This window comes from Saccostrea echinata, unplaced genomic scaffold (genome assembly GCF_033153115.1).
Source record: "Saccostrea echinata isolate AGI-Se365-2 ecotype Australia unplaced genomic scaffold, CSIRO_AGI_Sech_v1 ptg000014l, whole genome shotgun sequence".
NCBI lineage: Eukaryota > Metazoa > Mollusca > Bivalvia > Ostreida > Ostreidae > Saccostrea > Saccostrea echinata.
In genome coordinates this window covers 12,149,579-12,177,418 of record NW_026889763.1, presented here as the reverse complement: position 1 = coordinate 12,177,418, position 27,840 = coordinate 12,149,579, and the positions used below count along the sequence as shown (strand labels likewise).

General features: G+C 34.7%; 1 protein-coding gene across 2 annotated transcripts; it reads left to right on the top strand.

The window, feature by feature from the left end:
* The first annotated feature begins 1,048 nt into the window (after positions 1–1,048).
* Positions 1,049–25,977, top strand: LOC133186750 (kinesin-like protein KIF27). Of its 2 annotated transcripts, XM_061322044.1 has the most exons (36): positions 1,049–1,142; positions 1,252–1,389; positions 2,119–2,205; positions 2,443–2,550; positions 2,744–2,876; positions 3,293–3,439; positions 3,749–3,823; positions 4,837–4,932; positions 6,048–6,169; positions 6,479–6,580; positions 6,732–6,812; positions 7,017–7,147; positions 7,388–7,523; positions 8,439–8,522; positions 9,051–9,137; positions 9,745–9,864; positions 10,145–10,180; positions 12,515–12,637; positions 12,821–13,008; positions 13,238–13,365; positions 13,573–13,732; positions 15,494–15,590; positions 15,784–15,887; positions 18,136–18,243; positions 18,409–18,508; positions 19,053–19,195; positions 19,980–20,076; positions 20,196–20,300; positions 20,469–20,683; positions 21,052–21,163; positions 22,473–22,610; positions 22,761–22,954; positions 23,192–23,295; positions 23,502–23,595; positions 23,715–23,929; positions 24,549–25,977. In XM_061322044.1, the coding sequence occupies exons 1-36, from the start codon at positions 1,089–1,091 to the stop codon at positions 24,587–24,589; spliced, it is 4,203 nt and encodes a 1,400-aa protein (XP_061178028.1). In that variant the 5' UTR covers positions 1,049–1,088; the 3' UTR covers positions 24,590–25,977. The 2 variants fall into 2 exon arrangements, with proteins under 2 accessions (XP_061178028.1, XP_061178029.1); XM_061322045.1 differs by lacking the exon at positions 10,145–10,180.
* The last annotated feature ends 1,863 nt before the right edge of the window (positions 25,978–27,840 follow it).

Here is a 27,840-nt window from a genome sequence, read left to right as displayed (position 1 = left end):
GGATGATTCTTCTACAACTTATTCATCACTAATATGATGCTATCGCCATTAAAACGGCCCTATCACCGACAAATGAAGCATCACTTGAATTAGGTCGCCTCCTCACCATTCGATTTCATTGCGCATGACGTCAGCACACAAATACACAAAATTCCAATCGGTTTCAAATTCACATGTGGTCAAAACACGTGTGGAGTTTTCGCAAAAACATGAGAGTGCGATGAAAAAAGCACAGAAAACATCAGAATGATGTTACATTTATTTACTGATAAGGAAATCAACTGTCGAAAGTGGCCTCTATGCTCATATGAGAAAAAAATTGGCAGCATCACCACACATGATTTGTTCATGTGATAGTTTGTTTGTGTATTTGTGTGCTGATGTCATGCGCAAAGAAATCGAATGGCGAGGAGGCGATCTAATTCAAGTGATGCTTCATTTGTCGGTGATAGGGCCGTTTTAATGGCGATAGCATCATATTAGTGATGAATAAGTTGTAGAAGAATCATCCCTTTACTGAGTTCTCGCGTCTCGGAAGTTAGATCCGCGAAATAAAGTTGTAAAAGGTAGGCAGAGTCGTGACACCAGCTGGAGTCGCTGAATTCCCACTTTTCAATATGGCCTCCGCTCTGACTCTCCCCTGCACATGTCAAAATATAAAAGCAGGGGTTAGAGTCAGAGGAATCTCGGATTAAATGGCTGTGAGATTTGGAACTACCTTCCAGGGGAGACACCGGAGGACAATACTCTGGACAGCTGTAAGACTCAGCTGTCCAGCTCTACAGCACACTGAAACATACAGGTGTTTCTATTCTGGTTTAAATTTTTTTTGGAGAACTGTAAATAGATGCCCACTCCCACACACTTGATGTATCAAAGTGTGATACATGTATTACTTAACTGGTTCAAGCACTTCAAAGTATGGGGGTCTTTAAAAGAATCAAGTGTTAAGAATTAGTGTATGAACAAAGAAAGAACTCAATGTAGAGATTATAAAATTTCTAATCATGTTGATATTTATAAATTGTTTATGTTTCTAGAAATTACAATGAAGACATATCATCTGAAAAGACTTTAGACAAAGAAACATGGAAACAAAAATGACAACACAGCAGGAAGTGAATGTCAGGGTGGCAGTAAGGGTGAGCAATTTCTCTATATTAGATATTTCTATATATAAACAAAGGATAAGTTTTAAGTGATGGCTGATTTGCCTTATGAAGATGATTAAATTTTAAATTAACACTATAGGTGAGGCCACTTCTACCAAAGGAGAGGGTATCTGGAGAAGAAATGTGTATGCGGGTTGTGCCTTCCAGTAATCAGCTCATACTGGGGAAGGACAGAGGATTTACATTTGACTATGTCCACTCACCAAAAGTTTCTCAGGTTATACACGTTTACATCAACTCAAGTGTAAATTATGAAACAAAGTCATTTTGAAAAGTTTTTCTAACCACTAGCCCATGAGAATATTGTCCAAGCAAATTTTACTAACCCCTCAAAAAATTACTAGCTCACTCTAATTTGATACTCTTTAAATAAAACTAAAAGGCACTTTTGCACTATATACTTAATTCTCCCTCTATAATCAGGATAATTATGGCCTGTTGTTGGTCCAACACTGCTAGAACTTTTCTTCTGTAGCAATCATAATCTGATTTATTCTTTTTGGGAGAATATGCACAATTTATTTTTTGCTTTCTTTCAGCACCGTGTTTCAGATATTAATCATTGCTGTTTTGATCAGTTTTTACTGTCATGACTGTGTTCCTCAAACATTTCAAGAATTGAACATATTTCGCATTTAGTGAAACATAAGTTGAACATGGTTTCTCTACCTCACTCACCCAGCAGATTACAAAGATTATATTTTTTACTAACCCAGTTCAAAATTTAGTAGCATTGGGCATCAGACTACAAACTTTTTGCAATGACTGGAAACATAAAACAAATATGAAACAGAAGTACTATATCAGAAAAGAATTTATTTTACCAATAATTTTGAAATTATATTTATTTATTTACACGTTTACTACTGTTTATCATACTATTAAGTATAGGTGTTTGAAATTTGTACATATGTCCAGAATACTAGAGTTTGATATTCAATTTTAGGAAGAAGTATACAAGTCATGTGTAGAATCTTTAGTTGGGAGTATATTTGAAGGATACAATGCCACTGTATTTGCCTATGGCCAAACGGTATGAACCTATTACTGAATTAGATTACAGAAATTTGATGCACTGAGAAAATAAATAGTCAAGAATCTGAATGAATTTTACTTTTTCAACATTTATGAATAAGAAGATGTAAGACTGAAGGAGATGTGAATTTATTATGCAGCTCTCAATTTTGAAAATGATGCTTATGATTAGACATTTGAGAAAAAGACTTGAACATCATAAGTAAATTTATTCAGAGAAAATTGTTGTATTAAGGGTTCTGGTAAGACCTACACAGTGGGAGGAGGGAACATGAACGCTCTGACAGAGGAGGAATATGGCATTATCCCAAGGGCCCTCAAAGATATGTTTGATTACATGCAGGTCAGAGGCATCTACAATATTGTATTGTTGTTTTCTTGGTTCATTTACATGTAACTATGAATAAAATATGAACCTCTGAAGTTTTAATGTATTTGCTTTTCTTTTCATTTTTCTTTTTTTTTGGGGGGGGGGGGGTTGTTTTATTTGCTATTTTTCTTCTAAGGTTATTGATAACTATAATACTTGTTTGTAGGCTAATAAAGAGGTGGAATACTCTGTTAAAGTATCTTACATTGAAATTTATAAAGAAGAACTTCAGGATCTTCTGGACATTGAGACACCAGCCAGCAATCTCCATGTCAGAGAGGATGATAAAGGCAATACTGGTGAGTCAAGGACAGTAATAAAGGCAATACTAGTAAGACAATACTGGTAAGGCAAGGACAGTGATAAAGGCAATACTGGTAAGTCAAGGACAGTGATAAAGTCAATACTGGTAAGTCAAGGACAGTGATAAAGGCAATACTGGTAAGTCAAGGACAGTGATAAAGTCAATACTGGTAAGTCAAGGACAGTGATAAAGTCAATACTGGTAAGTCAAGGACAGTGATAAAGTCAGTACTGGTAAGGCAAGGAGTGATAAAGTCAATACTGGTAAGTCAAGAACAGTGATAAAGTCAATACTGGTAAGTCAGGGCTTAGTGTTCAGTGTTATAAGACAGAACAACAATATACACATCTATGTATTCTGTATTTACATGTATATAGGAAACTTTCCTATTTTGAATGCTGTATGTTTCAGTGATAATTGGGGCCAGGGAGGTAGAGTGTGAAACACTTGATGATGTCATGAGTCTCCTCGAGTCTGGGTCAGCGGTCCGAACCACAGGGTCCACACAGATGAATGAACACTCAAGCCGTTCACATTCTGTATTTACTGTCAACATAGGTCAGTGGTCAAGAATTCCATACATGGCATTAGTTCTGTAGATTGATACTCTGCAGTTGTAATAGTAATGTGGGAGACAAGATTTGTTGTTTTTTCTTTTCTTTTTTTTTTTTAAGAATAATGTATGTATCCAGAGAAAGTATTGATTAAGAATAATGTATGTATCCAGAGAATGTATTAATTATTATGTTTAAAGATTTTTTTTTCACAAAACAGCTATCAACTTTTACCAGATATACATGTACAATGTACATGTATGCATTCTTTGCAACAGTTACTGAAATAAAAGTGTAAAATGTGATTATATAGGTCAGAAATGGACAGAAAATGATGTCATGGCAGAGAAAAGAAAACAAAGTGAGAGCACCGAGTCCCTGGATGAAGGTGTGTATATCTCTCTTTATTGCAAGTGATGGTTTTTGGCACTGTTAATGTTTTGAGCTTACAAGTATGATTAGAAGTGTGGAGGGCATTTTCCCAGGGTGATCGCTGTGTATTGCTAAGCTGCAGTGTTTTTTACAGATATTCTTAGTACATGCATTTTGTGGTTGATTTGTTGTGTTTTCTTGCTATTTTCAACCAAGCACATTTTGCTAAATCAGACACAATTTTCAGGTTTGTTCATTTGATATGAAAAATTTCAAATTACAATGTCCAGATATATTATTGACAAAAACAAATGAGAGTTGATAATTAATGGATACTGAGCATAAGAACTCACAAGACATGTAAGCCATTGTAAGCTGTGATGGTGCTTTGATTTTAGGAACATCATCATCAAAAGGTTTGTTTTATATGCAGTAATATGGTTTAGTTTGTAACACCATGAAAGAGTGGCTTGAATTACATGTAGAAAATGTGTGGTTTAATTATGGCTTTTTTTTGTTTCTTTCTTTTTATTAGTACATATTTCTCTGCATTCACTGCTTTAGCTTTAATTTTTTGATTGTAGAGCAGTGTTCAAATGTCAAAGGATACATGTAGCATTCTACATTATATAGCTTATCTTATTTTCCAAACCATCATTTGTCATGGGCAAAGTGCTTAAATACATTTTTGTGGTAATGGGGGAATTAAAATAATTCATAGCTGAGAGACTAAATGCATTGTTTTATTTATTTACTGACATCATTTTCGAAGGTTTTGATAACTTATGGTAATTTTAACATCATTGTCTGTTTTATGTAGTAACATGTAAAAAAAAAAAAAAAAAGAAAAAAAAAAAAAAAGAAAGAAAATCATTGTTGACAGCAGCCAAAATATAATTCCTATAGCTCTATAATTATCTGGATTACTTTAATCATTAAGTCATAAGCGTAAATTGTCAACCATGCATTTGGATAATGAGTGTAGAATTTGGGTAGCATAACAATTTCTTTAATGTTTGTAATTTTCAGATATCACCCACACCATGTGTGGGAAGTTTCATTTCGTTGACCTTGCGGGATCTGAAAGAGCTCACAGAACAGGAAATGTGGGAGACAGGTTCAAAGGTCAGAAGTTATTTACTGTAAAATGCATTTTTAATCACACACAACATTTAAATTCTAATAGTGTATACTTCCATTTGACCATTGACAATGCATGTATTTTTGTGCCCCAGCCACAGGGCCATATAGTGTTTGTCATGTTCATCTTCTGTCCTTCAGTCTGTCCTTCCATCACACTTTGCAATTAGTTCAGTTTCAAAGAAACTATTCCAGAGATTTTTATCAAACCTTATGTGCTGATACATATTTGTGAAAGCTATTCAACTACATTTTTGACCTTGAACATCCCTCTGACCTTGACCTCATTTTTCTAACATTTGTGTTTAGGTCTGTTTCAAAGAAAATATTCAAGATATATTTATCAAACTTCATATGCTGATACATATGGATAAGAGCTATTCAGCTGCATCAACATTTTTGATCTTGACTTTTCCTCAATTTTCATAAATTTGTGTTTAGCTCAGTTCCAAAATTATGCAGAATATTTTTTTCAAACTTCATACACTGATGCATATTAGTGAGAGTTAATCAACTGAATCAAAAATATTTTACTTTGACCTTCCCTTCAACACTGACCTTTTTTTTTTTAAATTTGTGTTTAGCTCAGTTTCAAAGAAACAAGATAATTTTATATCAATCTTTATATGCTGATAGTTTGGTAAGCGCTATTGAACTGCATCCAAATATTTTTACCTTGACCATCCCTTTGACCTTGATCTCACTTTTCTTAAATTTTGCATTTAGCTAAGTTTCAAAGAAACTATTCAAGATCTTTTTATCTAAACACATATATCGATAAATATTAGTATGAACTATGTCCAAAATGTTTGATCTTGACCTTAATCTTTTTTATTTTGCCTAAGCTCAGTTTCAGAGAAACTATTCAAGATATCTTTATGTAAGATTATTCACTGATACAAAATTTGGTGATAAATTATTAAATGTGTCCATTTTATTTTTTACCTTGACATTCCCATTGATTTTTGACTTTACTATTTATTGTTTATAAAACTCAGAACATATTATTTTTCTGTACATTATGATATTATTGTCATTAAATAATAAATTTAAAAAAGATTTGTGATATCATCATAGCATTGTGAATTTCCTTATTACAGAGTCAGTACATATCAATTCTGGACTGTTGGCACTGGGTAATGTCATCAGTTCTTTAGGGGATCCAAAGAAGAGATCAACTCACATTCCCTACAGAGAGTCCAAAATCACCCGACTTCTGAAGGTACTTCTTTACACATACGGTTGAACTTCAGTATCTCGAACACGGATATCTCAAACACCATGGATATGTCGAAGTCATTTTGAAGTCCCAACTGCTTATTCTTTAAGTATTTTACCCTGGATATCTCGAATCCTCGGTTATCTCGAAGTATTTTCTCTGTCCCTTTGAGTTCGAGATAATGAGGTTTGATTGTATACAAACAGGGCTCAGGGGAGATAAGCAGTTTGAAACATTTAACTGGTGTTTTTTTTTTTTGACATCAAGTTTTGACATGTTTGGTTGTAATTTTGACTCTGTGTTTCCTTAAAGGACTCCTTAGGAGGAAATGCCAAAACTCTGATGATTTGCTGTATAAGTCCGTCCTCAGCCAATTTTGATGAATCTCATAATGCTTTAAAGTATGCCAACAGGGTAAGTTATTGTTAGATGGTTGTAGAACAATCAATGCTGAATATATGATAAAGGCTAATAAATGAGTTATATGTATATAAATCAGTAAAAGTCATAAATACATTAGACATGCATATGATACACTGAAACTTCTTACATGTCAATGAATCAGGCCAGGAATATCAAGAATACCCCTATTGTGAACAGAGATGTGCAGTCCATTAGATTTGAAGAAATGCAGTGTGAAATAAAGGTACTTTCTCTGATATATCTATACAAAAGTATTTATTAAGTTGGATTTGAACATGATTCAATTTCAGGTAAAATTCCCGTATGACTTAGAAAAATAAATAATAATTACATTTTAAGAATCATAGAAGTGGTACGAAATTATCTGAAATGTACATGCATTATTAGTTTTCAACAACTTTAAATTAAATGCCTGATTTGTGTTTAGGCCTTGAGAGAGGAGTTGGTGAGACAGAGGACGTCTATGCTGAGTAATGGTGGAGGTGACAATGTGTATAATCCAGAGAAAGCCATGCAGGACGCACAAGAGATGAAAAAGTTAGAACAACAAGTCATTAGGTGGGAAATGTAGTTAACACTGTAATTCATTATTTGTTTCCTAAATAACATTTAAACATTTTCAAAATATATTTGTGTATGAATGTCATAATACCAAATAAATATTCAGGTTTGTTTGCCTTTCTTAATATTATATATATTTTTTATTCTGTTTTCAATTTTCAAAATAAAACAGTCACTGGAATAAGAAAGTTAATGATATATTATAGGTGAAATTATTCTTTGTATTCAATTTGACAGATTACAGACGGAGTGTTCCCACTACAAGATGATCGCAGAGGAGGCCTACAGACAGCTGATTGAGATCCAGCAGCGGGACATCCTGTCTAAGAGTCAGGACTTCAGGCTAAAGGACTGGCTGGACCTGATGGAGGAGGTCAGAGACAAGTCTTAGTAGTTATAAGACATATGATTACATATTACAGTTACATGACAGGCTTCTGATTACATACTACTATAACAAGACAGGCTTCTTACTACATACTACTGTAACAGGGCAGGCATCTAATAACATACTGCAGTAACAGGACAGGCTTCTGATTACATACTACAGCAACAGGACAGGCTTCTGATTATATACTACTGTAACAGGACAGGCTTCTGATTACATACTGCTGTAACAAGACAGGCTTCTGATTACATACTGCTGTAACAAGACAGGCTTCTGATTACATACTACTATAACAGGACAGGCTTCTGATGACATACTACTGTAACAGGACAGGCTTCTGATTACATACTGCTGTAACAAGACAGGCTTCTGATTATATACTACTGTAACAAGACAGGCTGCTGATTACATACTACTATAACATTGATTACATACTACTGTAACAGGACAGGCTTCTTATTACATACTACTGTAACAAGACAGGCTTCTGATTACATACTGCTGTAACAAGACAGGCTTCTGATGACATACTACTATAACAGGACAGGCTTCTGATGACATACTACTGTAACAGGACAGGCTTCTGATTACATACTACTGTAACAGGACAGGCTTCTGATTATATACTACTGTAACAAGACAGGCTTCTGATTACATACTACTGTAACAAGACAGGCTTCTGATGACATACTACTGTAACAAGACAGGCTTCTGATTACATACTACTGTAACAAGACAAGCTTCTGATTACATAGTTACTGTAATGTACAATGTACATGAATACGAATTTTTGCACAATTACATTTTAATTATAAATGAAGTTTTCTGTGTTGAGATTGAATGAGAATAAAATATATGTTGGAGGAAAGCAAGTGATACAAGCTCCAATTGTAATTCCAGATCAAAAACAAGGTTCCTGCAACTCTAACTAAGGAGGAATTAGAAAACCAGACAATTCGAGATCTGCAGTCCCAACTTAAGAAGGTAGTACAAAGCAAAATCTGATTAATAACTGTTTAACAGATTTACACAGTGTGTCTAAATGGATTGCCTAATGAGAATGATTTACCTGTTTGCAAATCTGCAGTGTTTACTATTACTAGAAAGAAATTTATTTACCAGAGAGAAATTTGAAAAAAGATTTCATTCACTAGGGTGTAACATGAAAATTATCTTTGTTAATTTTTTTATTATAAGAATATAGTGAATTAAGAAAAAGTTTGTGGGGGAGTAAAAACATCTGTGGTCTGTGTTATCTCTGGTAATAAATTGATGCACTGGCTTACTTTTAATCCACAGACAATGGCTGTTTAATGCTACTAATTCCTACAATTTGTAGTATCTTATGAGCATGCAACATACTGTTACATTGACTATCATTTTCTTTGGCATGAGTCATGACTTTAGCAGGCAGTAACTTGTATTACCTATTTATACCTGGAATTCTGAGAATGAGTAAGAACAGCCATTGTAAGAGACTGTAGTTTAGTTCTTGATAACTCTTCATTGTAGTGCAGGGAAGATCTCAAAAGTGACGAGGAAATCTTCGCAGAGAAAAATAAGGATTTTAACGGACTAATTGAGAGAAATGAGGAATTGGTATGTATGGTTTCAACAGTATAATACAGTGTAACTCTATATCATAGCCTAGTATTCTATGATTTGGTTGTTGTGAAATAATTTCATATATATTTTTTTATCTGATGGTATGGTAGCCTGTCAAAGCTATATATACCATTAAATGAGAAAATTCTACAGTTCAAAATTTGATTCTTTATAGGTACATGTACATTTGATGTTCAAATTGTTGAGCTCACCATTTTCTTAATTCCATTCAATATGTAAAGTTGAAATATTTTACAGATAATAATTATTTAAACATCTACCTTTGTCTACAAAAATTAAACAGGTGCAAAGATTTTCTGTTATGCAATGTACAGTGTGTGTGTAGACTAGTCTATGTAATAATTATTACTTGAATTGAAAATGATAGACATTGAAAACATCACTGTTACATTTCATAAAGCAAAACATTAGAGCAGTGAATCAATAAAAGATATTTGTACAATTTATAATGCTTACTGGAAAATCAACATTGCTGTAGAATTTGTTTTGAATTCCTGTAGAATTTATTTTGATTTGTACCTTACCATCAGACTTTTAACTTGTGGATTGACTTCAGTTTTGTTTTGTTTTGTTTTTTCAGGGTAATTTACTAGAGGAAACTACTAAGAAATTGTCAGAGGCTGAGAACCAGATTAGGAAGCAGGAACAGCAGATGATTGAACAACAGATGAAGATTGAGGAACTACACAAAGCTCTCAAGGTTAGATAACTCTGAAAGGGAGCTTACTCCTGTAGATAGTTTTTGTGTGCCTCTAAATCCTGCTTTCATACACAGAATCATATCATGTAATAGATTCTTTTATACATAAGATTGTTTTTTTAGATTTTAAGTTTTTATAGTAAGTGATGAAAGATAATATAAAGGCGATAATATGGTAGTAAAGAATTTAGAAGTCTTTTTCAGCAAAAAGAGAGAGAGAGATTGATTTTGATTGCTATAAATATACTCTAATTATTTTTACTGCACCCTGTATTTCTAGGAGGATGTACATGACAGTGTTATTTTGACAAACCAGGTACAGGTTCAGGGCACTCTATCATGTTTTCTTTGTTGTTCATGTTGGAAACCAATCATTATCATCAGACATTCATCATCAGTTCTCTTCAGTTAGAAGTAAATGTTATGATGATTCCAATTGCTTTCCAACAATACAGCATGCCTTTACTTAATCATTGCTAGTCATACAGATTTTAGTAACATTTACTTTATCTTGATTTTCTTCACTTTATGCTGCTGACTCGTATTCATTTAGATAAGATCAGAATACAAGCTAGAGTACAGTTGTAGGTATGCTAGAATTTAAAGCTCTAGATCTTTGCTTAAACTGTATCAAACTTGCAGTGTATGTATCAGAAAAGCTCTTTCTCAAAATCAACTCAGTAGTTTAATTTCAGCAGCAGAAATTAATTTCTTTAAGGATACTTGTAAAATTCATCTTTGTATTGTGGGTTAGGTACAAGTTGATGGAATTACCATCTGATTAAGTTAGACCAGTTTTAATAATCTAGTTTACAGAGACCATAAATGATCTTTTGAAGTCACATTGTTTGCACCATCCAGAAACCTTGGCCAATATCAATACCATTCTACTGATTGGTAAATTTTCTGTCCTTATCGGCAATCATTGAATGAAACTTAAATCATGTTTTATATTAATTTTATGTGTATGTAAAGGATCCTGCACAGATAACAATTGCCTATTTTATTAAGATGCATGAAGTCAACAGACGAGATATAATTATGCAAAATGATTATCATGCATAATAAAGCTTACAAAGATGTGACCTCAAAATTCTTTATGGTAATCTGAAAACTAAGTCTAACTTGCATCAGATAAAATAAAAAAATATTGGAATAATGTTTTTAATATGTATGGCACTATGTTGGTTTTATTTTAATTTTCACAGAATTTCACTGGTTGATTGTGTAAATTTGGTTTGCTAATATTTCAAGAACATTAAATTTTGCAACATTTGTTTGAAAAGTAATTATATTCATGATATTACATTTATCCTTTAAAAATATGGTTGCATGAAATGGATAGCAGTAGGAAAAAAACCTAAGAAGTTCAATGACATTAAATTACTTGTAATGAGTTGATTAAAGAAAATATTCACAAGTGTACCAGTAAGTAAAATTTTTATTTGCATCAATATTGACCTTGACATTTTACCTTTTACATTTGATATTGTAATATTTGAATCCCTTCAAATGATGATTAGTATGCATTATGTGTTTAGTTTGCATCTTTCTCATGGTTATTTAAAAGGGTCAGTCATTTGACTTTGTTGTATCCATTAGTTGTTATGTCAGTTATTCATTATTTTTTAGGTTTGTTGAGAAAATATGACAGTGTTGATAAAGAGGTATTGACTATAATTGTTGGGCTAATTAGAATGAGACTTTATTTTCATCAAGGAGAGAGTCAGGGTTACCATGACAGGTCAAGGTCTTATTTAGAGGTCAGAGAACAAATATATATTTGTATTTTAGGGAGATTTTTATTCTAAGGACACTTTGTTTTCAAATTGTGATAATTTCATATTGGTATTATGATTCATTTTTTAAAAATTTATGTTCTTGAACTCACTTTGAGGAAATCAGGAAGAGGTCAGCTTTTTCCCCATTACTGGTTTACAGTAACCAAGGTTTAAAGTTAATTCCTAGGTAACTATGTGTAGAGGCTTATCTGGATTAAACTTGCACAGATGAAGCATTTATGGATGCATGTTAAAATAATTTAGATCCTGCAACTGACCTATGTTTTTGCATAATTGAGGAGATATAAAGTTTTTGAAGAAGGTACTCCTTAAATACCATATGGTAGACTTTAATTTAGTAAACATTCATTTGGTTTAAGGCTGTACCTCACTCATAAATGGTATTCATAAGTTGAGCTTTGTAACGTTTGATTAATTGTATTTTTTCTCAAGCTACCAATAGAGATGATGAGAGGTTTTTTTTTCAGTATATTGTGTATGTTGATGTTTACAGTACGAGTTGTTGGCCAGTATATTGTGTTTTAGCATATGTTTATGGATGAGTCATTTTCCACTTCAGTATTTTGTGTATGACTGTCTATTGATGTTTACAGGATGAGTTGTTTTCCAGTATATTATGTATTACTGTCTATTGATGTTTACAGGATGAGTTGTTTTCCAGTATATTATGTATTACTGTCTATTGATGTTTACAGGATGAGTTGTTTTCCAGTATATTGTGTATGACTGTCTATTGATGTTTACAGGATGAGTTGTTTTCCAGTATATTGTGTATTACTGTCTACTGATGTTTACAGGATGAGTTGTTTGTCAGTATATGCAGTATGACTGTCTGTTGATGTTTACAGGATGAGTTGTTTAGTGAGAGCAGTATACTGGACGAGGAAGCAGTGGCGTCGAGTGCTCCGGCTGGAATGACCGGGGGTCAGCGGCCAAAGTCTGTTCCTGTCCAGTTGTCAAGGAGACCAGATGTAAGAACCTCCATTGTCACTTATTTAAGAATACAAAAAACAGATTTAAAAATTTATTTAAGAATATTGAATACAAATTTAAAAATAGTTTTAGGGTACTTGGATGCTCACAAGTTTCAAGATAGTGAAGTTTTACTATATTTTTAAGAGAGCTGTTTGGTTGAAGTCTACTAAATATTGCAGGCTTACCCTGGACTTAGACCACCATCCAGAAACATCAAGACCAGCCCGGCCTTGTTCACTCTCGAGCGAGTGATGAAGAGTTTCCGGGCTCGGAGTCAGTTATTGGTGAGTCGCCTTGAGGACAGCGATGAGGTCATGCATCAGACATTTGATGAGGATGAGGAAAACATTGCCATTGGAAACAGTCTGTAAGTAGTGTTTACAAGTCTACAGGAGTATACATGTATAAGAACATACTTTTACTCTTTATAACTATTAATTTGTTTATGAACAATTTTGATGACCAAAAGAAGTGTCATATTTTACATTCTAGAATATTTTCATCAGTTTTCATCAGATATGAATTATCTTTCATACATAAATGATATTGCTTGTATGCGTAACTGTGTTTCTCTGTAACTGTTTTGACTTTTTTAGTGGGGATGGAAGTAAATTCAAGCGGAAGGGAACATACAAAGTAAAGAAAGGTCCAGGAAACTCAGAAGACAATAAAGAAAATAATGCAGATCAGATGAACATCCCAGCCATCAGAATCAGTAAACCAGGTAAGGTCATAATTACTGTTATAGAAATTTAGGGGTCTCTTTAACTTAGTGTACATCTGATTTACTATTTTATACATATAATTTGTGGTTTACAAGACTTAGTACTCTTTAACAGACAAGAATCTTGTATACTTCTTTTATACATATGTACATCAGTATTTGATCTGTGGACAATTTTACGGTGCAGTAATTATCTGTAATTGACAGCCATCAGGGGAAGTGTGTCCTCCTCAGCTGGAGACCCCGTGTATGAGACAGTAGAGGATCGCCTGAGGAAGAGTATTAATACACAGAGGAAGATTAAGGAGACCCAGATCAAAATGTCGGAGGACCACCAGAAGATGAGAGACCTCTCGATAAACATCAGGTCAGTCATCACATATCTTCAGGGCTCTACATTAACTTTTTTCCCTACTTGTCCATTCGGACAAGTGACCAAGACATTTACTTGTCCGAACTTCAACTTCACTTGTCCGAAAAATTTTTAACAAAGATCTAAACAAAAATAGTTTTAAGGGGACGACCATTTGGTTCTGAGGGGGGAGGGCTGGCAGATTTTGGAAATAAATAATAATCTATCCTCGAAAATGTTGGAAATAAATAATCTGTCCCTGACAAGATTAATCCCCCCCCCCCCCCCCCCCCCCCCCGAATTAGAAGTTTTGGACTTCGGTGTTTCCTTTTCTTTTTTTTTGCTTGTCAGACTTTTTCCAGTGAAGAAGAAAATAAATAATCTGTCCTTGATCTTATTGGAAATAAATAATCTGTCCTTCACTGACATGAAAATAAATAATCTGACTCGGAAAAATTTGCCAGGCCCCCCTCTCAGAATCAAATGGTCGTCCACTAAAATACTGTCAACTTGAAAAGTATTAATTAAAATGAAGTCTTTTATATAAGTGCTTGATGGATTTGTGATGGTATCAATATAAACAACAAAGACATCAAACAAAATTTTATCTAGACTTCCTGTCCTGACAACAACATAAATGTTCATAAGTGAAACTGTCAACATCAAACAGAATTCCAACTTCGATCCATGCTTTTGCAGTAGTATGCAGTTAGTGAACTTCGATCCCGATGAAGTCTGAACTCAATTACATAGCAATTAATATCGGGATCAAAGTTCAGTTTTTATGTACTAAACTACCAATAAATTTTTCTGAGTTTCCACCAGTCATTTTTTTTATGAATTGGAGACTTCATTACATAAAAAGCACTTGTCCAATCGGACAAGTACTAAGCAATATTCACTTGTCGGTAATTTTTTTTCACTGGTACCGGAGAAGCATTAATGTCAAGCCCTGATCTGATAACAAAATGAACATCAGGTCTGTCATCACTTCACTGATAACTTAAAATCAACATCAGGTCTGTCATTGCTTCACTGATAACTTAAATTCAACATCAGGTCTGTCATCACTTCACTGATAACTTAAAATCAACATCAGGTCTGTCATCACTTCACTGATAACTTAAAATCAACATCAGGTCTGTCATCACTTCACTTATAACTTAAAATCAACATCAGGTCTGTCATCCTTCACTGAAAACTTAAAATCAACATCAGGTCTGTCATTGCTTCACTGATAACTTAAAATCAACATCAGGACTGTCATCTCTCTCTGATAACTTAAAATCAACATCAGAGCTGTCATCTCTCACTGATAACTTAAAATCAACATCAGGACTGTCATCTCTCACTGATAACTTAAAATCAACATCAGGTCCATCTTCACTGATAACTTAAAATCAACATCAGGTCTGTCATTGCTTCACTGATAACTTAAAATCAACATCAGGTCTGTCATTGCTTCACTGATAACTTAAAGTCAACATCAGGTCTGTCATTGCTTCACTGATAACTTAAAATAACCATCAAGTCTGTCATCTCTCACTGATATCTTAAAATCAACATCAGGTCCATCTTTACTGATAGCTCAAAATGCTGTGTATCCATTTCCAAAACCTTAAATCCATAAATATTCTGGTACAGACTATTCAGAATTATTGTTATGTTAAATCACTGTTCATTGTGGAATGTTACAGTACAATTCTGAATTAATCTACACATATATGTATTTTTATTTCATTTAATAATAAAGAAAAACTGCATATTTCTTTCCAGAATGAAAGAACAGCTTATAAAGGAACTTGTTAAAACAGGGAAAGATGCTGAAGTCCTCAATAAACAATATGCTGAGAAGATTAAGCATCTGGAAAAAGTAAGCAGTCATGACTCTGTAGAGAAAGGTTTACATGGGTGTGTTAAGAATCTAGCATTGTGATGCGTGAAGCATGACTCTTACAAATATGGTGGATTAGTGTTGCTTAGCCAAGGATCTTATTTGACATGCACTGTATATATATATTCATGTACCTACTTTCTGGGGGACTGACAATAGATTAACATTTCAGGAGAAAGAAAAGACTAAGTCTGATTTGGAGGAAACTCACAAACTTCTGACAGAGTTAGAGACAAATAAACATCAGGAGAAGGTGGAAAAACAGAGACTTCAGCAGTAAGTCTGGGGGAGGGGGGATATTTACCAGTAAAGTAAAAACAGAGACTTCAGCAGTAAGTCTGGGGAATAATTACCAGTAAAAACAGAGACTACAGCTGTAAGTTTGGGGGATAATTACCAGTAAAGTAAAAACAGAGACTACAGCAGTAAGTCTGGGGGATAATTACCAGTAAAAACAGAGACTACAGCAGTAAGTCTGGGGGATAATTACCTGTAAAAACAGAGACTACAGCAGTAAGTCTGGGGGATATTTACCAGTAAAAACAGAGACTACAGCAGTAAGTCTGGGGGATATTTACCAGTAAAAACAGAGACTACAGCAGTAAGTCGGGGGAATAATTACCAGTAAAAACAGAGACTTCAGCAGTAAGTCTGGGGGATATTTACCAGTAAAAAGAGAGACTTCAGCAGTAAGTCTGGGGGATATTTACCAGTAAAAACAGAGACTACAGCTGTAAGTCTGGGGGATAATTACCAGTAAAGTTAAAACAGAGACTACAGCAGTAAGTCTGGGGGATATTTACCAGTAAAAACAGAGACTACAGCAGTAAGTCTGGGGGATAATTACCAGTAAAAACAGAGACTACAGCAGTAAGTCTGGGGGATATTTACCAGTAAAAACAGAGACTACAGCAGTAAGTCTGGGGGATATTTACCAGTAAAAACAGACTACAGCAGTAAGTCGGGGGAATAATTACCAGTAAAAACAGAGACTTCAGCAGTAAGTCTGGGGGATATTTTCCAGTAAAAAGAGAGACTTCAGCAGTAAGTCTGGGGGATATTTACCAGTAAAAACAGAGACTACAGCTGTAAGTCTGGGGGATAATTACCAGTAAAGTTAAAACAGAGACTACAGCAGTAAGTCTGGGGGATATTTACCAGTAAAAACAGAGACTACAGCAGTAAGTCTGGGGGATAATTACCAGTAAAAACAGAGACTACAGCAGTAAGTCTGGGGGATATTTACCAGTAAAAACAGAGACTACAGCAGTAAGTCTGGGGGATAATTACCAGTAAAAACAGAGACTACAGCAGTAAGTCTGGGGGATATTTACCAGTAAAGTAAAAACAGAGACTACAGCAGTAAGTCTGGGGGATAATTACCAGGAAAAAAACAGAGACTACTGTAACAGCAGTAAGTCTGGGGGATATTTACCAGTAAAAACAGAGACTACAGCAGTAAGTCTGGGAGATATTTACCAGTAAAGTAAAAACAGGGACTACAGCAGTATGTCTAGGGGGATATTAATTTACCAGTAAAGTAAAAACAGGGACTACAGCAGTATTACTAGGGGGATATTAATTTACCAGTAAAGTAAAAACAGGGACTACAGCAGTATTACTAGGGGGATATTAATTTACCAGTAAAGTAAAAACAGGGACTACAGCAGTATTACTAGGGGGATATTAATTTACCAGTAAAGTAAAAACAGAGACTACAGCAGTAAGTCGGGGGAGATAATTGCCAGTAAAGTAAAATCAGAGACTTCTGCAGTAAGTCTGGGGGATAATTACCAGTAAAGTAAAAACAGAGACTTCTGCAGTAAGTCTGGGGGATAATTACCAGTAAAGTAAAAAAAGGAACTACAGCAGTAAGTCTGGGGGATAATTACCAGGAAAAAAACAGAGACTACAGCAGTAAGTCTGGGGGATATTTACCAGTAAAGTAAAAACAGGGACTACAGCAGTATGTCTGGGGGATAATTACCAGTAAAGTAAAAACAGAGACTACAGCAGTATGTCTGGGGGATAATTACCAGTAAAAACAGAGACTACAGCAGTAAGTCTGGGGGATAATTACCAGTAAACTAAAAACAGAGACTACAGCAGTATGTCTGGGGGATAATTACCAGTAAAAACAGAGACTACAGCAGTAAGTTTGGGGGATAATTACCAGTAAAGTAAAAACAGAGACTTCAGCAGTAAGTCTGGGGGATATTTACCACTAAAGTAAAAACAGAAAATATAAAATAAAAACACTGCGTAAACAGGATGTTTAAATAATATAAACAGATGACATAGTATTTACTAATTGTAAAGAAAAAAATGAGTTTAACTGTTATTTGCAAATGTTATCAACTTATTAGATTTTTTATATACATTATATTTGCTTGAAAATACTTACGGTTTTTTTTTACCCATAAACTGAGTTCACAAATGCCCCAAGATATTTTACAATCAGCAGAAACTAGTACTTTAATTGGCTTTGAAAATCATCTTCATTTTATTTTTTAAACTATTTCAGAGAATACAAGAAAAAGTTGGAGCTTTCCAAAGCAAAAATGTCTGCCATTCAAAGGAAGCAAAAAGAAACAGAAAAGATTGCCAATTTCTCAGCACAAAACAGCAAAAAGTAAGGCAAAGGGATTTTTGTTTGATTTAAACATTCATTTATGTTCAATCATTATTTATGTACATTGTACAGCTTAAACATCATATATTTACAGGGAGTTTTACATGTACATGTAAGACAGATTCATTATGATCAGTACCCTCATAATGTACTTGGTTGTTTTAGGATTTCTGATTTGGAGATGCAGGTGGATAGGATGAGACAACAGCAGGATCAGCTACAGAAACGACTCAAGGATGAATCAGAAAAGAAGGGGAAGCTAGAGGTAGGACATTGGTTGTTTGTTATGAAAAAAAGACACAATTCTTAAAGGAACTTTTATATGATGCCTAACGTGTATTATGTCTAATGATTGATGCCTGACATGTATTCTGTCTAATGATTGATGCCTGACATGTATTTTGTGTAATGATTGATGCCTGACATGTATTCTGTCTAATGATTGATGCCTGACATGTATTCTGTTTAATGATTGAAGCCTGACATGTATTCTGTCTAATGATTGATGCCTGACATGTATTCTGTCTAATGATTGATGCCTGACATGTATTCTGTCTAATGATTGAAGCCTGACATGTATTCTGTCTAATGATTGATGCCTGGCATGTATTCTGTCTAATGATTGATGCCTGACATGTATTCTGTCTAATGATTGAAGCCTGACATGTATTCTGTCTAATGATTGAAGCCTGACATGTATTCTGTCTAATGATTGATGCCTGACATGTATTCTGTCTAATGATTGATGCCTGACATGTATTCTGTCTAATGATTGATGCCTGACATGTATTCTGTCTAATGATTCCCAGAAAGAGATGCAGAAGGAAGCACAGAAGGTGAGAGATTTACAGAAGAAGAATGAACATCAAGAGAAATTGTTAAAGAAGAAAAATGAGGAGATAGCTGCCGCACAACGTAAACTTAAGTCCGGGACGTTACCCCCCATACAAATGTAAGTCCGGGACGATACCCCCCCATGCAGATGTCAGACTACTTATCTGTAGATATGAGAATTTATTTATTGTTTTCTTCACTTGCAACAAAAATATAAGGATGAAGAGGGGGGGGGGGGGGGGGGGGAGGGATTGCAAAACATTTCTTGAACAAATATATATCATTTGTATAGTATTATTGAAACATGAAGAACATCAGACTTCCACTATATATATGGGATGGGGAGTATTCATGACTGGGATTTTCAGATATCAGAATTCCAGTAAGATAGAATTCTGTTTAGGGTTTTTACATTTCTAATTTGTACATGTATATGTGTCAAGTAATTTTTTTCTTGTACATGTCTGTAATACTGGGTGTAATTTTGACATGGCAATGACATGTATGTAATACTGAGTGTAATTTTGACACAGCGATGACATATGTGTGTAATACTGGGTGTTATTTTGACACAGCGATGACATGTATGTAATACTTGGTGTAATTTTGACATGGCAATGACATGTATGTAATACTGGGTGTTATTTTGACATATGACATATGTATGTAATACTTTTTTAGTGTAATTTTGACACAGCGATGACATGTATGAAATAATTGGTGTAATTTTGACACAACGATGACATGTGTATAATACTGGGTGTAATTTTGACACAGCGATGAAGTATGTGTGTAATACTGGGTGTTATTTTGACACAGCGATGACATGTATGTAATACTTGGTGTAATTTTGACACAACGATGACATGTATATAATACTGGGTGTAATAATTTTGACACAGCGATGACATGGAGAAGATAGAGGAGCAGAAAAGATGGCTGGACAATGAAGTGGAGAAGGTGGTGGAACAGCGGAGACAGGTGGAGGAACTTGAAGAGGTCAGTGTCAGGTGAAGGTCACAAGTCAAGAGTCTTTTTAAGCTGGGGTCAAAGATCACAAGTCACAGTCTTTTCAGATTTTTCTGTGATTGATAGTCTTTGTAAATTATCTGTTACAGATTCTTAAAAAAAGAGAAGAAATTGTCAGCAAGAAGGAGGCCATACTGAATGAGAAGAGTGAGCTGGAAATGAAGAAGTTACGATCTAGTCAAGTAGTCAATAAGGTATTCATCTAGAACAACTTATACTGCATGTATTCACTTGCAGTTCATAGACACAAGTGCTTTCTTTTAATGTTTTTAAATTACTTATGAATATCAGTGCGGGCACATGTTCCACTGAAAAAAAAGCCTAATGAATATATTTTTTCTTTTTTTTTTTTTTTGATTTAGAACATTTTGACTGTGTCGTCTAAGTTGGATACAGTGGATAGAATGATAGATGAGAAGAGCAGAGAACTAGCTCACACACCCTTAGAGGACCAGCAAAGAATTAAGGAGGAGCTGGGTTTACTACAGGGGAACAGAGACACACTGCAGAAGAAGAGGGGAGTCCTGGAAGAGAAACTTCAGGAGGGGAGGCTGATGTCACCGCAGGATGAGAGGAGGTAAAATCAGACAGTGGATGTAGTTTGGAGGGTGAAAAAATACCTAGGGAGGGAAAAATTGTCATTATCCACAGCTCTTCTTCCAGTTACTTTTTTGAAAAGTTTGATTTTCTTGACAACAGCATTTAATCTTAGTTCAAATTATTTACACTAAGTTTGAATGCCTTCCTCTTTCTGTCCCAAATTTTATGTAATGCAAACCATTTAAAACCTGCTTGAGAAGTACTGTAATTACAGTGGGGTGATTAAATAAATAGATAATAGTTTGTATATAAAGAATGTTTTAATATCATTCGACCGGAATGTCAGCCTTGGTATACTGTGACCATTTAACAGGCATGGGATGATTTAAATATCTTAATTTTCAGATTGATAGAGCTAGATGAAGCCATTGAAGCTTTGGATGCTGCCATTGAGTATAAGAATGACCACATCAACAGTAAACAACTGGAACTTAGGCACTCACAGGTGCTCTCACAGGTGAGAAACCATCTGTACTTAGGCAATCACAGGTGTTCTCATAGGTGAGAAAGCATCCATACTTAGGCACTCACAGATGCTCTCATCGGTGAGAAACCATCCCTACTTAAGCACTCACAGGTGCTCTCTCAGGAGAGTCACTGTCCATACTAAGGCACTCACAGGTGCTCTCTCAGGAGAGTCACTGTCCATACTAAGGCACTCACAGGTGCTCTTTCAGGTGAGTCACTGTCCATACTAAGGCACTCACAGGTGCTCTCTCAGGCAGGGTTGGCAAAAAACTGGGAAATACTCATATTTCCCAGGACGGTGGGAAATACTGGTAATTACCGGGAATTACTGGTATTTCCCGGGAAATACTGGGAAATAAGAAATAGCTACTAAATATTTCGTTCATATTGACATGTAGTACACCTTATTGGCTAAGATATCTACCTGGTATCACTGTCCCTGATTTAAAAAATTCTGGTTTCCAAGTAATTCATTTTATATAATCATAACACAGTATATTCATATACCAGTCATGAGTGCCATTTGTTTCATGCTTGAGTCAGGTGTAGTCTATAAAGGTCCATGAAACATTATCTAAGAAAATTCTTAAATGTGGAGTATGGTATTAATATCAAAACTAAGAAGAAGCCTTTCAGTTCTACTCAAGGTAATTATATGTTAAAACAGGAGCACAAAACTGTCCAGAGCAATTTGTTAAAACAACATGATTGTTTGTAATAACTACAGTGTTTATAGAAGGATTAAAACAAGTTTTTTTTTTGGGGTCTTAGAATTATAATTAATAAACTTAATAATTTTACAAAACTGAAAAGAAACTTGAATTGGAAAACTTCAGTTTTATACAGAATGCTTATGGGTATGGGACCTGGAGTAGTGATACATTCTGAATATGTTCAATTGCAATTTGAGACATATTCCATATTATTCATCTTCTGTTTTTATGTTTATTTTATTTTTGAATTTTACTAGTATATGAGATTGAATGAATTAAAGAAAGAAAAAAACTTGAACTTTGTATTTCCCAGTATTTCCCACATTAGAGAAATTTGTAGTATTTCCCGGGATGGGAAATACCGGTATTTACCACTGGTAATTCTCACCACTGGTATTTCCCGGCCAACCCTGTTCTCAGGAGAGACACTGTCCATACTTAGGCACTCACAGGTGCTCTCTCAGGTAATGCATAGTCCATACTTAGGCACTTACAGGTGCTGTCTCAGGTCAGACCTACACATACATGGGCAAAAAAATTCAATATCCACTGAGGTATGTTGTGTATTCATGATTTTTTTTTCAGAGTGAGGATTCTGTCATGAATAGACTAAAAGCACTCTCAGCTGTAGAAACCAAGACACTGCTGTCTAAGTACTTTGAAAAAGTAGTCAATTTAAGAGAAAAGGAGAGGAAGACCGATGTTCAATGTAGTGAAATGGAGGTAAGAATACTTCAATTTATCCTTGAATATTTGAAGTAAATTGAATTTCAAGTGAATTAAATTGAATTGAATATACATGTACATATGATAATCAGTGGAATTGTAGTGATTACAAACACTGATGTTGAAAGCTGACATACTGTTTTGTAGGTGAAGTTAGATGAGCAGGAGCAGTTGATTCGTGAGTTGGAGGGTGCACTCCAGCGGGCAGCAGTGGAGGTGGACCGTCGTCTGACAAAGCAACAAAGAGAGTACGAACAGAAGATGCAGTTACTGATGCAACAGATCACCACCAGTAGCACCGCGGTGGAGGATCAACCAGTGATGGAAACCACCGAAACAAAGTTAGTTAAAGGGCCAGACAAAGAAATCCAGGGTGGGGGAGGGAGGGGGTTCCTTTAGATATAAGATGATGTCCTTTTTGATGCCCTCGATACAAAGAGAAGACACTCAAGGACCAACAGTGTAGAATCATCTGAAAAAAAAGTCATTTCCTCACATTTTTCCCAAAAATTTTACTTTCCAAAGAGAAGATTGAGAAGTTAGTAAAATTGAAATCCTCATTATTATATTTGTTCCAGAATCCATCGGTTGGAGAAGGACCTGTATTTCTACAAGAAAACCAGTAGGGATTTGAAGAGGAAGTTAAGAGATTTGTATGCGTCAGGTGTTATAAAATCCCATGGTAAGTCCTGTAAATGTGCCATAATCATGTATTTTAGATTTTCTATGCATTGGTTGGCAAGGATTTCATACATATGACAGTTCAAAACTTTTGTTAAGTCATATGAAAACTTGCATACTTATTGAATATTAGTAATATAATATTATACATGTAGTTCAGGAAATAACAGAATCTTTGTTTCTAAGGTTTTTTATTTGTTTTGTAAGATGACGTGGGCCTAAACTCTCTACAAAGCTCCGTTGATGATCAAGAGTTACCTCCCATGTCAAATAATCACTCTCACATTCCAAGCTCACTCAAGTACGTACAAGGTTGAGATTGAAGAGAAAAAAATAAAATTAGAAACGTGATAGATTTATTATTAATGAACCATAAATACATGTATACACCAAATGTAATATATTTATTTGCTTTTAAAGCAGGGAAAGAGAAATCCGTCCCTTGAGTGGTAGAAGTGAAGGTCATGGTTCAAGGCCAAGTTCAGCACGGAATGCTGTTGTGACACACACCAGTATTACTCCAGTGAAAATTTCTAGGAATAATCTCCGTCTGATGACAGAAAAAGAAGTATCTGTCCGGAGGTCGAATCTCAGTACAAGCCAGCAGAGTGTGGGATCTCCACCCCCTCCTCAGGGTAAGTTATACCCACTCACCCGCCCACCCCTGGACAAGGTATCTCTAGATTAGAGAATGGGATCTCCAACCCCTCCTCAGGGTAAGTTATACCCACTCACCGCCCACCCCTGGACAAAGTATCTCTAGATTAGAGAATGGGAACACCACCCCCTCCTCAGGGTAAGATTACCACAGCTCTCCTTACAGAGTCACTCTGGATCAGACTGTGGGAACTTCAACCCCCCCCCCCCCCCACCCTTCCTCTGTCTAACCACAATTCCCCTAGTGGAGTAACTTTAGATTAGACCTCTCCTCAGGGTAAATAAAAACATCTCCATCACTCGAAAGCATAACTCTAATTCAGAATGAGGGATTTCTATGGAGCCAGTGGTGTCTGGATTAGATAAGTTTCACTGTAAATGTAAGCTCTTTTGTAAGGTGGATCCATGAATTTTATGTGATTATCATCAGCAAACATTTAGAGATTTATTCTTTAATTCTCTTATAATTAAACTTCCCAAATAAATTCTTTGTATTTCATCTTTCATTTATAATATATTATAAAAGTCAAAGTATACCACATGCTTCCAATTAATAACTGTACATTATTTTTGTACCTGATGTATTGTACATTTCAGATTCTCTAGATCCTGGTGGAGGCAATAATCCTTGGGGCTGAAGCTTTGAGTCATCAGTGTATTATTTTATGTGTTCATTCCTGACATTTGGTTGGTGCTGTGTTATACCATGGTTTATCTCCCCTGATCCCCAGGTAGGAGTGGGGAGTGATAGTGCTAGTGACAATGAGGACAAAGGAGGGGTGGTGTACTAACCACTCTTACCACACAATAAAAACTCACAATTCTGTAACAGAGTTCAATGCTTTGTGTATACAAGACAGCTGTCCAGTGAAAATATGCTTAAAGGTGTTTTCTGAAGATTTATTGTACAATCTGAGCTTTACATCATGTAGTTTAAGATTTGTCATTCTGTTATCAAAGAATTGGCAATATTGTAGTGATTTGTCAGAAAGATCTCGGTCTGTACATACATGAACATATTTAAGTTGTAACAAATTGTTAAAATTCAATGTGTTTGAAAGGTTGTAAACATCAAACTGCTTTGTCCAGTAATTAGGACTTCAAATTGCACTGTTGTTTGTGTTATAAGAGATATTTAAGAAATGGCAGGTCTTGTACAAATACATGTACATGTAGTTTGTTCTTGTCAGGAAATCCACAAAATAGGATTTTCTCCCACATCGGATGCTTTTTGAGTGAAATGTTTTCCGTCCTATGAATTAACATTGTCACATATGTACATGTAACATTTGTTTTTATTATTTTATGCCATGTGATTAACTGTTGAAATATTGGCAGCAAAGTCTTGTCTTATGGGTAGAACCCAGTTATTTTATTCCTTTTCCAGTTTGACAGGTTAAGCTTACACTTTAGAAGTCTGGATGTAACACTCAGAACTGCCATTATTAGTGAAGTTTATAAGAATATAAAGTTTAATATTTCAGTTGTGTTTTCTAAAGCTTTCTGACCATGACAACTGCCTCTCTTGACAAATGTTCATGTGTTCACAGCTAGGTCATTAAATAAGGAGGAGGGGGCATTGTAAATCAGAGCTTTCATTTTTCTGGTTGTGATTTATTTGGTACAGTGTATTTCAACTCCACAGTAAATTTCTGTTATAATGAAGTCCAAGGGACGTGTGAATTTATTTGCTTTATCCTAAAGTTGTTATATATGTATAACATAGATTTAACACTTTTTTTTATCATCAGTGAATTTTAATTTTTAATCACAATAGCAACAACTGCATTACCTGTCTCACATTCTTACAATCTCTGATGCCATCCATATACAATTAGGTGTGATAAAATAACCAGATTCAATTTGTACTTGGATGTGTGAGGTGTTATTGTATGAGCTTAGCTTAGTGTACAATATTTTAGGTACAACTTTACATTTTTGTTACGTTTCACTGGCTTATTTTATGGAACTTACATGTATATTTATTAAGGACATATGATGCTATATTTATTGAATGGAAAAATAAAGTCTGAAAAAATTGTCATATTTGTACTTGATTGTATAGTTAAGATGATGAGGCAGGTAAACCTGTGATCATTTAATCTTAACATGGAATTAATCTTAATGGGATTAATTCAACCAGAGACTCACTCAAATGAATTCATGTGGAAATACTGTTATTGAACTTTGTCATCGATAATTTATGAGTGGTTGGGGGGGGGGGGGGTGTCATGACACAACCTGGGACTTTTTTTTTTTTTGTATTTACATTGGTGCAAACATCAAAAAATCCTGTCTCAAAAATGAAATAAATTCCACATTCAAGAATAAAATAATTGTTCTGTTTATAACATTTTCTTTCATTTTCCCTTTGCCTTTTTCTTTTCGTAACAGTGTCATAGGCCGAGACATCATAGATTTAGTCTCTATCAGGATGGTTTATTTACTCCCTCTATCTTATAACAGACCAGGGAGTATTTTACAACATTCTTCATGAAGGGAAGGGAAATCTCGAGTTGTGCCACACTTCTGATATTTTTTCACACTGGGACAAAATATCACTTATTCAACAAATTAATTACAGTACTGTTATTCACAGTTAAAAATGTAGTAAAGGTGGATATTACAGATGGACAGACAAATGAATGACAGTGACTCTAGTATACCCTCCATTTAATTCAAAGTCCTAATCTCGAGTCAATTAGATGTCACAGCTGGACAGAGAGATACCCTTACCAAAAATATTGCCTTCCTGCAAACATTTGCTGCAAGTCTGCAGCAAACATTGTTACAAACTTGCTGCAGACATTGCTGCAAGCTTGCTGCAATGAAGCTAAAGAAACCATGGCAGTCTATACAAAGCCTTTGTGTTTGCAGCAAGTTTGCAGCAAACATTTTACCATGCAAATGAGGTTTGCTGCAAGTCTGCAGCAAACACTGGATTTTCCAAATATGGAAACCTTGCTGCAAGCTTGCGGCAAACGTTGCTGCAAGCTTGCGGCAAACATTGCTGCAAGCTTGCAGCAAACATTGCCGCTAACTTGTGGCAAGGAATAAAATTATTGTTTTGGCACATTCCTGCGTACATGCAGCAAGTTCGCAGCTAGAGAGCCTTTGTCCTGACGTTAATCTGTTAATTATAGAGAAAATCCACCACTTGTGTCTGAAATGATGCAAGCTAGTTTCTGAAGTGTTGATAGTCTCTCTCTTTGTTCCTAGACAATGTTCACATACTATTCCTAATAAAAATTTAATATGATTTCTTTTGACATGTACAGAAATTTAAAAACCTTTGCACATTACTTTAACAATAAAATTTTACGGTTAATACCAATTTATTTGAAAACATATTTATAAACATTTATAATAGTTGATTTGGAACCTTTAATACATTTAAAGAAACACACAAATGTTATATTAAAACTCTTAAATAGATTAAGATTTGACCTAGCAAGTACATCAGTTACTTAAACATGTATGTTTTAGAGAGATAATTGTTTCATATCAAATTAATAAAACAAAATCAGATCTTACCAATTAGATGTTGTGTATGCCAGTGTACACCTACATCCAGAATTTTGCTTTTGTAATCCCAAAGGAAAATATTTTTTAACAAACTACTAATAAAACATCAACAAATTACCAACAAACTATACTTTTATGATTTGTTAAAGTAGTTTGATAGTAAAGCATTAAATGAAACACTAACAAAGCACTGTTTCTAAAAATAACTGAAGTGGTTTGTTAGTCTTTCATTTCTGCTGATTGTGATTTCTTTATAGTTTGTTAGACTTGGTATCTTGCAACAGTGTTTTCTTAGTATAGCATTTGCATCTAACCACATGGGAAATTACTTTACAGACATGTTTAGGGTTGAATTATCTAGAGT

Coding starts and splice junctions, on each gene's coding strand:
- LOC133186750 (XM_061322044.1), top strand. CDS start 1,089: ATGGAAACAAAAATGACAACACAGCAGGAAGTGAATGTCAGGGTGGCA. Junction 7,148..7,387: donor TTAGAACAACAAGTCATTAG/GTGGGAAATGTA, acceptor TCAATTTGACAG/ATTACAGACGGAGTGTTCCC. Junction 22,611..22,760: donor TTCAATGTAGTGAAATGGAG/GTAAGAATACTT, acceptor ACTGTTTTGTAG/GTGAAGTTAGATGAGCAGGA.